The 12,542-nt window shown below is 57.8% G+C and overlaps 1 protein-coding gene across 7 annotated transcripts; it reads left to right on the top strand.

Annotated features, from left to right (window-relative positions):
• The first annotated feature begins 1,682 nt into the window (after nucleotides 1-1,682).
• On the top strand, nucleotides 1,683-12,408 carry DOLPP1 (dolichyldiphosphatase 1). 7 transcript variants are annotated; one of them, XR_004350522.1, is made up of 10 exons: nucleotides 1,683-1,777; nucleotides 5,358-5,458; nucleotides 5,679-5,766; nucleotides 5,865-5,964; nucleotides 6,195-6,293; nucleotides 7,147-7,275; nucleotides 7,750-7,839; nucleotides 9,899-10,767; nucleotides 11,147-11,199; nucleotides 11,353-12,408. XR_004350522.1 is itself a non-coding variant. In XM_032636305.1 (9 exons), exons 1-8 carry the CDS (start codon nucleotides 1,702-1,704, stop codon nucleotides 9,933-9,935), a joined length of 720 nt encoding a protein of 239 aa, XP_032492196.1. In that variant the 5' UTR covers nucleotides 1,683-1,701; the 3' UTR covers nucleotides 9,936-9,938; nucleotides 10,334-11,358. The 7 variants fall into 7 exon arrangements, 4 of the variants coding, with proteins under 4 accessions (XP_032492196.1, XP_032492194.1, XP_032492197.1 ...); XR_004350520.1 differs by having other exon boundaries at nucleotides 9,899-11,199; XR_004350521.1 differs by having other exon boundaries at nucleotides 11,147-11,358.
• Nucleotides 12,409-12,542: the final 134 nt, after the last annotated feature.

Below are 12,542 nucleotides of genomic sequence, written 5' to 3'. Positions count from 1 at the left end.
GCTAATAATGGCAGTGCCTGAGGTAGCTGAGGGCAGGTGACAGTGAAATGGGGCCAGCTGACCCACACGAGCCCAGGCTGGGCCGGGTGGGAAGCTGAGTACAGTTGAGGGGTCCTGGGGGCCCTCCTGGCTCGCTGGTGGGTTCTGAGTCACCATCATGCCCCCAGTCCTTTCAGCCCCACCCATGGTACTCACTCCTGCTGCCTGGCTGGCTCACAGAGTCAGCGGAATTCTCTGCTGTGTTCTCACTTCTCATAAACACTTAGGCTATTTATCAGGCACTTGTTCTAGCATCGGCCTGGGCCAGTCTCCAATACATAACAGGCCCTGTCTTCATGCTGCCCAGGTCTTCTCCAGTTGTGGCTGCAACCACTTATATCAGAGCCCCAGGGGACATAAGAATGTAGACTCCAAGGCTGCAACCCAAGATCTACTGGATCAATCCAGGGCCCATTTTCTACAAGCTGATCTCGGCGCTGCATGAATTCAAAGAACCATTGTTTACTGTTGAGAGACAGACAAGGAGCCAATTACACCCCCGTGTGGTCAGTGCTGGGGTAGGAGAGGGGATGCAACTGGCATGCAACCGTGGGAGCCCAGTGGAGGCCCCTCTCCTGGCCACGGAAACCTCTAAGTGAGGACAGACACCTGAGACAGACTGGAACAGCATGTGAAAAGGCTCAACGACAGGAGGAGCCGGGCACTTGACCTGACTGTAAGCACTGCAATATAGCCCGAGAGAGAGTGAGGGTGGGAGAGGGAGAGGTGGGTGGTAAGGTGTGGCTATTTATGCAAGGCCTGTAGGACAATGAGAGGAATGTTTTGGGAAAACTGAGGTATAGGTGGAAAACCCGCCTCTTGTTTAAAATGCTCCCAAGATGGCCTCATTAAGCAGCATAAATGGGATTGAATCAATAAATCTGTGTTAATTGAATGAAATGAGGGACGGAGTCTTTTAATTTCAATTACGCCTCCACTCGACATCAGTTAAGCTTCCATAAAGCATTCAGGGGGCCGACTGTGAGCCCCGACCCGGGAGTTCCTTCCCCCATCCCACCCCCAACCTTTAATGGAAAGGTTGTCAGTTTTGTGTGACTTGCTCCGTTGCCAGTCAGTAAAGGGCAAAGGAAAATAAGTCCCCTCTGGGTCTCTGGCCTCAGTTAACTCATAACTAAAAGTAGGTGAGTTCAGACTCCATAGTGCCGAGGTTGCCTCCCCGCTTCGAGCATGCGCTCTGACAGGCGCTCAAGTCCTGTCGACCCCGGGCTGGCTCCCGGTACCGAGGAAGCCTTCACTCGGTACACGTCCCCACCAAACCAAAGCTCCCACCAAAGTTCAACACGCCCCCCAAGCTAGCGGGTGATTGGCCCGCCCTGCCCACACCGTGAGCCGGCCTCACCTTCTGATTGGCTGTTCTGCTCTCTGTTGTGTGCTGAAACCCTCCTTTTCTCTGATTGGTTAGCCACCTACCTGCGCTCGTCCCGGATTGGGCGCCGTCTTGGCCGGCTCGCAGGCTCCTAGGGGCCCTGCTTCCTGATTCGCCGCTCGGGCCTGCCCCACGGCCTGCACGGTGAATGGCTGCGCCGCTACCTGTATCGGCCTCCGATTGGGTGCGCGGCACCTCCCCCGGCGTGATAGGTCAGGACCACCGCCCCCCTGACTCCCTATTGGCTGCTCGGCGAAGCCCGGTCTCCGGGTAAGATGGCAGCGGACGGACAGTGCTCGCTCCCCGCTTCATGGCGGCCGGTGACCCTCACCCACGTCGAATATCCTGCAGGTAAAAGACAACCCCGGCTTCGAGGACGCCTTCCTGGGGCCGGCCGGTCAGTGCCGGGCGCTCCGGCCGGCGCAAGCCTGCAGAGGGGGCGCCGGGGGACCGGGGTGGGAACTGTCAAATAGTGAGCCACGGAGGGTTCGGCCGGCGCGCGCGCCGCGCAGGCGCAGTGGTGTGGCGATGAGCTGGGCGAAATTGTGAGCCGCTCGCTCGCGCACTCTGCGGCTGCGCGGCCGGGGTGCTCCACTGGGTCCTGGGGCGCCGGTGGGCTGTAATGGGGCCGTGGTGTGCGTGAGGCGGGAACGGATCACTGGCCTGGACCTGGGCCCTTCTTCCCCGCCCTTCCCGGAGCCGGAGAGGCTGAACTCTCTCCTCGGCGTGTAGGGAGTGCCTTTTTTCCTTCAAACAGTGCTTTTGGGCTGCCTGGAAGAAAGAGCTCCCCATTGCTGGGAGTGTGCAAATCGAGGCCGGGCAGCTCTTCGTTGTTTGAGTACTTCTGATGCCACGCCCTGGGTAGGGGGCACTGCTCTACAACTCAGGGAACCCGGTGAGGGGTCAGGCAGCCTCTGGGATGTTAACTTCTGGAGCTTCCCATCAGACACAGCTCCAGAAGCTCAGCGTTTTCCATCCCTGAGGTCCTTTAGTGAGCGTTCTGGAGGCCGTTTAGTAGAGTGGTGCAGAGCTTGGGCCTTGGGGTCAGAGTTCAGGCCGAGGCCTTGTGCAAGTGACTTCACCTCTCTGTGCCTCTCTAAAGTGGAACTAATCACAGTGCCTCCCTTCTAGTGGTGACGTGAGAATCAGAAATAGGAGATGTGAGAAATGCTGAGCGCAGTGCCTTGCATACAGTAAACATTGAAGAAATAACTGCAGTTAACGTGATCCCACCTTCCCAGGACCCTCTCAAGCCCACCCTGCCATCTATGTGTAGGATGGTTGGGTGTTGGGTGAGGCTGGGGGCCCCCTCATTGAGCCCTGGTTGCCCCAGGAAGGGCCTACTCATGCAGAGACATGAGAACCTGGCCCTGCTGAGGGTCCCAGGACTGGATGCCAGGAAACTTGGACCCTAGGTGTTCTGGGTTATACTGGGGATGGGGCAGCCCTGCAGCTGTTGGGCCCTACTGTCTGCCTGCCTCCCCGCCATTCACTCATCCTTCATTCAGCTGGTATCCACTGAGCACCTCCTGAATGCCAGGCCCTGGGCTCGCTCTGCATTTTGAATGGTGAACAAACCAATATGTCCCTGAACTCCCAGACTGTGAAAAAAAAAAAAGCCCACTTTACAGGACGGAAACCAAGGCCTGGAGTGGGGAAGGGACCTGCTTAAGTCCTCAGCACCTTCATGATTTCCCCTCCCTGGCATGGGAGTACTTCTCTGGGTGCTCACGGCGAGAAGGAGGAGGCTGGCAGATATGAGCGGCATGACGCGGGCTGTGATGAGGGGCCCTTTGCAGGGACTGTGGGTGCCTGGAGGAGAGACCTGGCTGAACCTGGGGGCCTCTCTCAAGGTCTAGTGCCCCTGCTAACTCTTCTGTGACCCCCCTGCACTTCTCCTTCGTGCCCCTCATCACACGGACCCTGCTTCCTTCATCCGTTCTCCATTCATTTAACATCATTTTAGAGCCCAGTTAAGTGCCAGGTGCTGTGCTGGGCTTGGGGGAATTGAGTGGGGTGTAGAGACCCCATCCCTGCACTCATGGCGCCTACTTTCTAGAGGGAGAGACAGATGCAGGCCGGATAGCTCCACTAATGAGTGGTGTCCTGAATGATGCCCTGGTTACAGATTCTGAGAGCTCTGCAATGGCAGGAGTGTGATTTTTTTTTTTTTCCCCACTGTGGTGGGTACTTAATTTATGTTGAGTTAACCCAGACAGCATCCCAGGTGGGAGAAACAGTGTGTGCAAAGGTCCAGAAGCAGGACAGAGCATGGTGCGTTCAGGGAACTAGAATTTGGTTCCTGGAACTGGAGCAGAAGGTGGGAGGGAAGCAGGGCCAGGACTGCAGGGCTTGATGAGCTGGATTGAGGTGGGACTTATCCTAAGGGCCGAGAGAGCCACCGGGGGGCTTAGATCAGAGGATGGTGAAGCCAGAGTTGCTGACAGCATCTGCAGGAAGGCCCAAAGGTGGCGCTTGCTGTGAGACAGGCCATGGAGATGGCCAAGGGTTTGGGGGCACCAGCCATTTCCTGTCCTCCTGATGACCCAGTGTCCTGGGCATCAGCTGGACAGCTGAGAGACCCAGAATCTCAGGGCTGGAGGGGGCCAGGCCACTGTGTGGATGAGGAGACAGAACCCCAGAAAAAGGAAGGGCCTCACCCAGTGTCATCCAGGGGGCCTATGGCAGTACTAGCATTTGGACCTATGTTGCTGGCCTGTTCTCCCAGGCCAGTTCAAAGCCAGCCCTACCCTGGGTAGGTGTGGGGGAGGCCAGGTGTGTGCCCATCCCTTCAGCCTGGAATCTGGGCTCGGCCTTGGGTGGGTACCTTCCTGCTGCCTGTGTGAGGCCAGGCTGGTGGTGGGGCGATTTCCCACACTGAGTTCTCCAAACATGGAAGTGTCCTGGGTGCCAGGGACCGAGCTGGGCGTCTCACAGGCCTGGTCACATCAGAGCTCCCATGGCTGTAGGAGGTGGCTACTGATATCCCCATTTCACGGGTGAGAGAGCTGAGGCTCAGGGAGGTGAAGTCCTTGTCTGAGGTCGTGTAGCCAGCAAGTGCTGGCATGGGAACTAAACCACACTCTCTGACCCCAGAGCTGCTACATAGCTGCCCTGTCTCAAATGGTGAGGGTGGCCTTTGGACTCGGTGTCAACCCTGCCCTTGGGCTAGCAGGAAAGTGGCTCCTGTCTGTTGGCTCCAGGATCCTCCCGCCGAGACCTATTAGGGGGTAAAAAGCAGGTAGTCAATAGGTAGCCAATTTTTTTGTCAGTAGAGAGGCAGTGAGAAGCTGTTACTGCAGCGGGTGGCCATAGTGGGCAACGGAGCTTCCCCCGCACCCCCAGCCTTGGTCCCCGTCAGAGTCCGCAGTGTAGACCCAAGTCTGTGCGGTGTTCAGAGAATACCAGGTTGCCCTGGAGGCCCAGGGCTTGGCTGGGTCGGTCTCCGCACAGCACTGCGTTCCAGAGGCATCCGTGTGCCCACCAGGCTGCCTCCTGGGACAGGGCCCAGCCTCTGGGGTCAGACCAAGCCAGGTTCAAATATCCGCTTTGGTGGGATAGTGGGTGTAGCACCTGGACCAGGCTAGAGACTTGGATTTTAGTCAGATCCTACCTCTTTCTGGCTGTGTGACTTTGGACAAATCATGCAGCCCCTGTGGGACTCAGTGTCGTCATCTGTAGAGCAGGGAGAGTGAAGGCACCTGCTTTAAACTCACGATCTGTGAACCTGAGTGCTTAGTAAACACGCTGTGCCCGTGACTGAGGACGAGTGGTGAGCTTGGAAGGCTGAGGCACCCCCAGCCAGCTGGCCTTGCGCTCCGGGCCCTGCTGGGACCACCTCTCTGACTGAGGCTCTACTTGGCTTGCTGGGGCCCAGGCCCTCTTCGATGGCTGCACTCTGTCCTCATCCTGTTCTCCCTGCCTTGCCCAGGTGATCTCTCTGGCCATCTCCTTGCCTACCTGAGCCTCAGCCCCATATTTGTCATCGTTGGTTTTGTGACCCTCATCATATTCAAGCGGGAGCTGCACACGGTGAGTGAGTCACTCCCAGCCCAGGGAGGAGGGGCCTCACCGTTCCTTCCCAGGGGCTTTGCCTTCCCTTCCCTGCTTCCACCTTTCTTGAGGTGTGTGGAGCCTCCTGGCTGGTTGCAGGCTGTCCACTGGGCTGGAGGTTCAGTGGGCGGCCACGGCCTTTGGGCTGGGCGGCGGCCAGCAAGCACACAGAGGCCCTGCTGACCATGCATCTTCCCAGCAGATCTCGTTCCTTGGGGGCTTGGCACTGAACGAGGGGGTCAACTGGCTGATCAAACACGTCATCCAGGAGCCACGGCCCTGTGGAGGTAGGGCCCAGGCCTTGGGGGTCTGCGGGTCCCCCAGGTTAGGGCATTACTGGGAGGCCTGCATCCTCCCATCATGCCCTGTTCTCTGTCTCCACCAGGCCCCCACACGGCAGTGGGCACCAAGTACGGGATGCCCTCCAGCCATTCCCAGTTTATGTGGTTCTTCTCCGTCTATTCCTTCCTTTTTCTGTATTTAAGGTGAGCTTCTGCCCTGGCTGGGGTGGCCCTGAACTGGCCCAGGCTGGCCTCTGCCAGGGACTTGCTGCAAGCCCTTTGGATGCCATTTAGGGCTTGGCCTCTACTGGGGTGGGAGGAGCTGCAGCCAAGGCAGAAGGTGCCCGGGGAGCATGTGGCTGGGGCCGGGGCTGTGTGGGAGGCCTGGGCCCCAGGCTGTGGGCCGAGGCCACCTAACAGGCTTGTTTTCCCAGAATGCACCAAACGAACAACGCCAGGTTCCTGGACTTGCTGTGGAGGCATGTACTCTCCCTGGGTCTCCTCACCGTGGCGTTTCTAGTCTCCTATAGCAGGTACAGAGGGAGGTAGAGCCCCTGCCCCACGCCCTGCCCACTGGGGTCCAGCTGGATACTTGGTCCCTATTGGACCTCGCTGTGGACCCGAGTCCCAGAGCCTGTAGAGCAGGGCTGCAAAGGGGGTCCCAGGCCTCTCATTTTATTTTATTTATTTATTTTTATTTTTTTATTTTTGGCTGCGTTGGGTCTTCATTGCTGCATGCGGGCTTTCTCAAGTTGCAGCGCGCGGGCTTCTCCTTGCGGTGGCTTCTCTTGCTGTGGAGCACGGGCTCTAGGCGCGCGGGCTCAGTAGTTGTGGCTCATGGGCTCTAGAGCGCAGGCTTGGTAGTTGTGGCGCACAGGCTTAGTTGCTCCGCGGCATGTGAGATCTTCCCGGACCAGGGCTCGAACCCGTGTCCCCTGCATTGGCGGATTCTTAACCACTGCACCACCAGGGAAGCTCCAGTCCTCTCATTTTAAAGGGCCAGGGCTCCAGCTGGCCCTTCCAACCCAGTCCTTGCTTTCTCCTCTTGGTTGGGCCCAAGGTTCTAGGGTTAGCCATCTGTTCCCAATGTCCTGGAGCAGCCCCTTGCGGACAAACTCCAAGTTCAAGGGCTGGACAGAAGGGGGGCAAATCCTACCTGAGCCATCCCTTCACTTCTAGAGTCAGGGGAGCAGCTGTTGGGGTCCAACCCCTTGCCTCCTTCTAGAAGTAGCTCTGAGTCCGTGTGGTCACAGGGGCCTGTCCCGTCTGTGTATGTCTCCCGTGTGTGTGCAGAGGTCCAGGGAAGCTGGCACTCAGGCGTGCAGGGAGGCTGTGCAGGACTGTCTCTGGCTGGCTCTGATGAACTTCCCTCTGTCCTTGGCCCAGGGTCTACCTGCTGTACCACACCTGGAGCCAGGTGCTCTATGGGGGCATCGCTGGAGGCCTCATGGCCATCGCCTGGTTCGTCTTCACGCAGGAGGTCCTCACCCCCCTGTTCCCTAGGATAGCAGCCTGGTAACTGCCTCCTGCCCCTGCTGCTGTCCCCCGCTCCCCCCACCTTCCCAGGCACTATGGCCCGTGCCCCTTCCTGCAAAGGGGCCATCAGTGGGAGGACCCAGGCGTCCTGACCCCAGCCTCAGTCTCCCTGGTAGGGCCCTAGTGCCCAGGCCTCTGGTGGGCATAGGGCTGCAGGCCCCGCTCGTCTGGCTTCCATCTCCCCCAGGCGTTTTCTCAGCCCAGAAGCCAAGATGCCAGCCTCTGTCCTTGCCTGGCCTCTCAGGGACTTGGAAAGCAGCATGTGTCCTTCTGGGTTGTGTGTGCCTTGGGGCATTGGACCTGCCTGAGTGTCACACAGGCGACACATCTGGGTCTTGCACAGGCCAGGCAAAGTGGTGGGGAGAGGGTGCATCGCCGGCCCCAGGCACTGGTGGGAGAGTCTGGCTTGGTGACAGACTCACGTCCTGGATTTCCGGGTGTCTGTCTCTCCAGGCCTATCTCTGAGTTCTTCCTAATCCGAGACACGAGCCTCATTCCCAACGTACTCTGGTTTGAGTACACGGTAACCCGGGCAGAAGCCAGGTGAGTCAAGGGGATAGCAATCACTGGGTCGTGGCTCAGTGGGGCACATCCCTCAGTCAGTGCCGCCCCCAGTTTTGGAAGGCTGCCTGAGAGCCAGGCACTTGCCTAAGCACTTTTCTTGTACTGCCTCAGTGAATCCTCCCCTGGACCCCATTTTACAGATGAGAAAACTGAGGCTCAGAGAGGGGAGGAGAGCAATCACTTGACCAAGGGTTTGCAGATCATGCGTGTGGGAGCTGGGCTGGGAATCTAGGCTGTTGAGCCCAGGGCCATGCTTTTTTTCTCTTTTTTTTTTTTTTTCTTTTTTTTGCGGTACGCGGGCCTCTCACTGTTGTGGCCTCTCCCGTTGCGGAGCACAGGCTCCGGACGCGTAGGCTCAGCGGCCATGGCTCACCGGCCTAGCTGCTCTGTGACATGTGGGATCTTCCCGGACCAGGGCACGAACCCGTGTCCCCTGCATCGGCAGGCGGACTCTCAACCACTGCGCCACCAGGGAAGCCCCAGGGCCATGCTTTTAACCTCTGTGGCCCGGAACCAGAGAGCTGGGCAGCCAGGATTCTCTGGGGGCCTGTGTGTTGACCCCCCTTGGGACTGTTTAGTCTAGACACTTTCCTCTGGAGGGGTAAACTGAGGTGTGGTGAGTTAGGGGCACCCGTGTTTGCACAGCCAGTCAGGGCAAAGCCGGCTTTGGAGGCTTCTTCTGACTCAGCTCTCCACGCACCCCAAATCCTGGGTGGGGTGCCAGGTGGGGTCGGGAAGGCCTGGCTCCTTCCCAGGTTCAGAGGGGAGCTGAGGCGAGGTTGGGCTCCAGCACAAGCCTGGGAGGTTTCCTGAGGAGCCCTGGGTTCCTGGTGAGAGGAACCACAGGGCGGGGTCACAGCAGCCGGGAAGTGTGTCTAGGGCATCATGGTCCCAATTATCCTAACGAACTTAAGGGTAAAGCCCTGGATCCTGAGGAAAGGGGATTTGAGGGGTTAGGGCAGGCAATCCTGTTATTAGCGGAAGGCCCCAGCTGGCCCAGGCTCTCCACCTGGCTCCCAGAGCGGCCCCGCCCCTCCCGGCTGGCCGCCACCCACCTTGATGTACCCAGACTTCCATGTGCACCTGCTCTGTGCCAGGCCGTGGCCGGCAGTGGCCGGCAGGGGGGACACGAGGAATGAGGCACCTACCTGTACGACAAGTGCCTCGGGCTTGAGAGCTCGTGACAGCAGCATGCTGTGAGGGTGTGTGGTTGGGCTGGCTGTCCGCTGTGACAGGTCTGAGCAGAGAGAAAGCGGGACTGTCCAAGTTGGGGTTTAGCAGGGAGAGTGCTCTCAGCATAGGGAACAGCTTGTGCAAAGCTTCTGAGAACAGGAAGCTTGGGGAGTCCACCAAACAGACGGAGGCAGGTGTGGCTGGAGCCCAGGGAAGAAGGGGGCTGCCCATGGCACAAGGCTGGGGCTGCATCACACAGGACCTGTGGGGACAGTTAGGTTTCTGAATTTCAGTGGGGTCTCTCGAGGAGCCAGGCCCTCCAGGGAACGGGGCTGCCCCTGCTTCCCTCAGGCTCCTGAGCCCGTCGTAGATATCGCCACACCCCCAAGTCAGGTACTCAGATCCACTCGATAACTTGTATCAGGAGTGCTCCTACCTTTGCTTATGTATATCCCAAATGGAGAACTCACTACCTTCTTGTCTGTTTAGGTTGATGGTAACAGAACCCCACTTATGCTGGCTTATCTATAAGTGGGAACTGCCCATGATTACTGGAATCCAGCCAGGTCCCTCTTGCCTCTGTTCTCCCATCCTGGCCCCCGCCCCTGCCCCGGCCTCCTGGCTGCACTTGGACTCCAGAGCTGAGCACCTGTGATACAGGCCCAGCAGAGACATTGACCCTCTCTAGGCCCCAAGTCCCAGGTCCCAGGGCAAGAGCTGTGATTGGCCCAGCTTGAGCCAACCACTGGGGCTACTGGGAGTGGACACTCATTCTGATGGGATTGTGGGGAGGAAGGAGACAGCTGAGGGGCGAGTCACTGGACGCCAGGAGTCCCCTCATCTGACCCCCACCCCCACTTTGCAGGAACAGACAGCGCAAGCTGGGGACGAAACTGCAGTGACCGGTGAGTGTGGCTGTCTCCAGCCTCCAGATCTGGCCTGCACGATGCCTCGCAGGGTGGATGGAATGACAGACAGAGGGACGAAGCAGAGACCTCTACAGACCCAAGTCACCGAGTGGAGCCTTTTTTTTTCTTATTTTAATTTTAATGAACAAGGTGGACCAAAGGGCTGAGCCAGCCCCTCAGCCAGGACCCTGGAGGGCCTGTTGCCGGGGGGCCTCACAGCCAGAGACCCTCACAGTGCTGCTGCCAGCCCCCAGTTGGGCGGAAAGTGCCCCTGACGTGGGCACTGGGGCATGGGGTAGAGAAGGAGGGCTTGAATCTCTGGCCACAGGGCCAGGAAATGTAGGTGGCGTGAAAAATGCACACTATTTATTTTTTGGTTTTGTCAAAGGCAGATGGGATTTTGGAGAGGGACTGGAAGACCCAGCTCTGCGGGGGCTGCCCTGCGTACCGAGGAGCCCAGGTCAGCTTCCCAGGCCCTTTGCCCTGGGCCCGAGAGACGGCCTGGGGGCCCAGGAGGAGGGAGCACCCCCATGCCCCCCCTGCCGCCAACGCCATTCCAGAACCTCGGTCAGTGTTTCCCGTGCGGGAGCCAGGCCCAGAGAGAGCAGGGGTCTGCGCTGCCATCGCTGCGTCCTACCCGCATCGACCCTGCACCGCAAGGGCTTTCTCTGGTTCCCTGTCCCCAAGACAGCGGTCCCTTTCTGATGAAAGAGCCTGCACCTGTGGGTGAGCAAACCCAAGCTGTTTACAGCTCTTTCCTGTCCTGCGTCCGCTACTGGGTCGTCTTCATCTCCACCCGAACAAAATGCAGAGGAAGCAGGAGCTGGTGAGAGGAGTGGGGCAGCGGTGCCTACTGTCCCCACCCTTCCCTCCCCTCTGTGTGCTCTGAGCATTCCTTGTCCTTCCCGACCCCCCTCCGAGAGGCTGGGAACCTGCTTGGGGCACCCCAAACCTGTGTCCGGGGTGTGGCTCACAGATCCCCACTGCCCAGCTCGGAGGACGACTCCTCCCAATCTTGAAGCCGCTTTGAAATGGAGCTGTGGAGAGGAGATGCGTCCAGACTTGGAAGCTTCTAGAACTGAACCAGGCTGCTCGGCACCTGTGTTCCGGGCCCGACCCCCCTCCCGCCCCCTTTTCTTTGTGGAGGTTCCTGATCTGCTGCTGAAGCACAATATTTTGGTGCTTTCTTTTCTCATTTGCTGAAGACAGTGTCCAAAGCCATTCCAGATGCCAGGACCAGGGCCTGTTTCTGGGGAAGGTCGGTCAGTCCCCACATTTTCCTTTCCTTCCCTTCTCATTTTTATTTTTTACTTTTTGCCTGAGATAAGCCAAGTGTGAGGTGGTTTGACTTAAGAAAAATCGATGAAAATTGTTTACTATTGTTTTAAAATAAAATCTTCAACTCTGGCAGCTTGAACATGTTGACTGAGCTGATGGGAGGAGCCGGGGACGTGGCTGTGCGGACACACGACCCGAGGGGCAAGGGCATGGTTAAGACCGGAAGATCGTGCGCGTCTCCAAGACACCTAGTCCCCTCCAGCCCCCAGAGCCAGGGTTGGAATGGCCTCTGTGACATACCCCACTGGGCTCTGAGGACAGCTCCCTTCCATTGAGTTCTTTTAGTCCCAGTCTACCTCCCCCTGTGGCACTGGCTGGCTCTGCCGTCAGTAAGCCTAGCTTCTCCTTCATGTGACAGCCCTTGAAGACTGGGGACAACCAGCATGTCCTTCTCAAGCCTCTGCCAGGATAAAGACCTCCACTCCTTGCTGAATTCAGTGCTTTAGTGTGCGGACAGGTGAGTATCGTGCTTTGGAAGAAGTAACTGCAAACTGACCTGGGTTTTGGATGCCTTGTAGGAGTGAAAAGAACACAAGCCGTTTCAGGGGTCCAATGTGGGGGTTCTAACCCTTCTTTAATTCATTAACCTGAGATTCATAACAGCTTCACCCTCAGGCGAATCAGAAGTAATCCCACCCTCACATGAGCTCGAAGGCTGGGTTTGGGTTCCCCACCACGGTCCATACAACCTGGACATTTAGTTAAGGTGACCTCATCCCAGACGTGTGGCAGAAGCAAACAAATCTCTGGAAGAAGGAACCTTCATGCTAGACTTCAATTACTTATACAGTTTTAAGAAATTACCATGAACAAAATATAGACAAAGATGACCAGGTAGGAAAGGAATCACCACCACCCTTGAGAACTAGCTGGAAACAAGTATTAGAAACAAACCCACACGTACTTCAGGTGCTGGAATGATTGGGCACAGATTTTAAGTTGTTTTACTTTTTTAAAGAAGTAAGGGACAAGCTTGAAAATATCTGCAGGACTTCGCTGGGCGTGCACTGGTTGAGAATCCACCTGCCAGTGCAGGGGACACAGATTTGATCCCTGGTCCGGGAAGATCTCACATGTCGTGGAGCAGCTAAGCCCGTGCGCTACAACCACGGAGCTTGCGCTCTAGAGCCTGTGAGCCACAACTACTGAGCCCACGCACAACAACTACTGAAGCCCATGAACTCTAGGGCCTGCGTGCTGCAACTACTGAGCCCTTGTGCTGCAACTACTGAAGCCCACACGCCTAGAGCCCGTGCTCCATGA

Source organism: Phocoena sinus, chromosome 6, assembly GCF_008692025.1.
Source record: "Phocoena sinus isolate mPhoSin1 chromosome 6, mPhoSin1.pri, whole genome shotgun sequence".
Classification (NCBI taxonomy): domain Eukaryota; kingdom Metazoa; phylum Chordata; class Mammalia; order Artiodactyla; family Phocoenidae; genus Phocoena; species Phocoena sinus.
The sequence above is the reverse complement of the archived record's forward strand: the minus strand, read 5'-3'. Positions and strand labels throughout refer to the sequence as shown.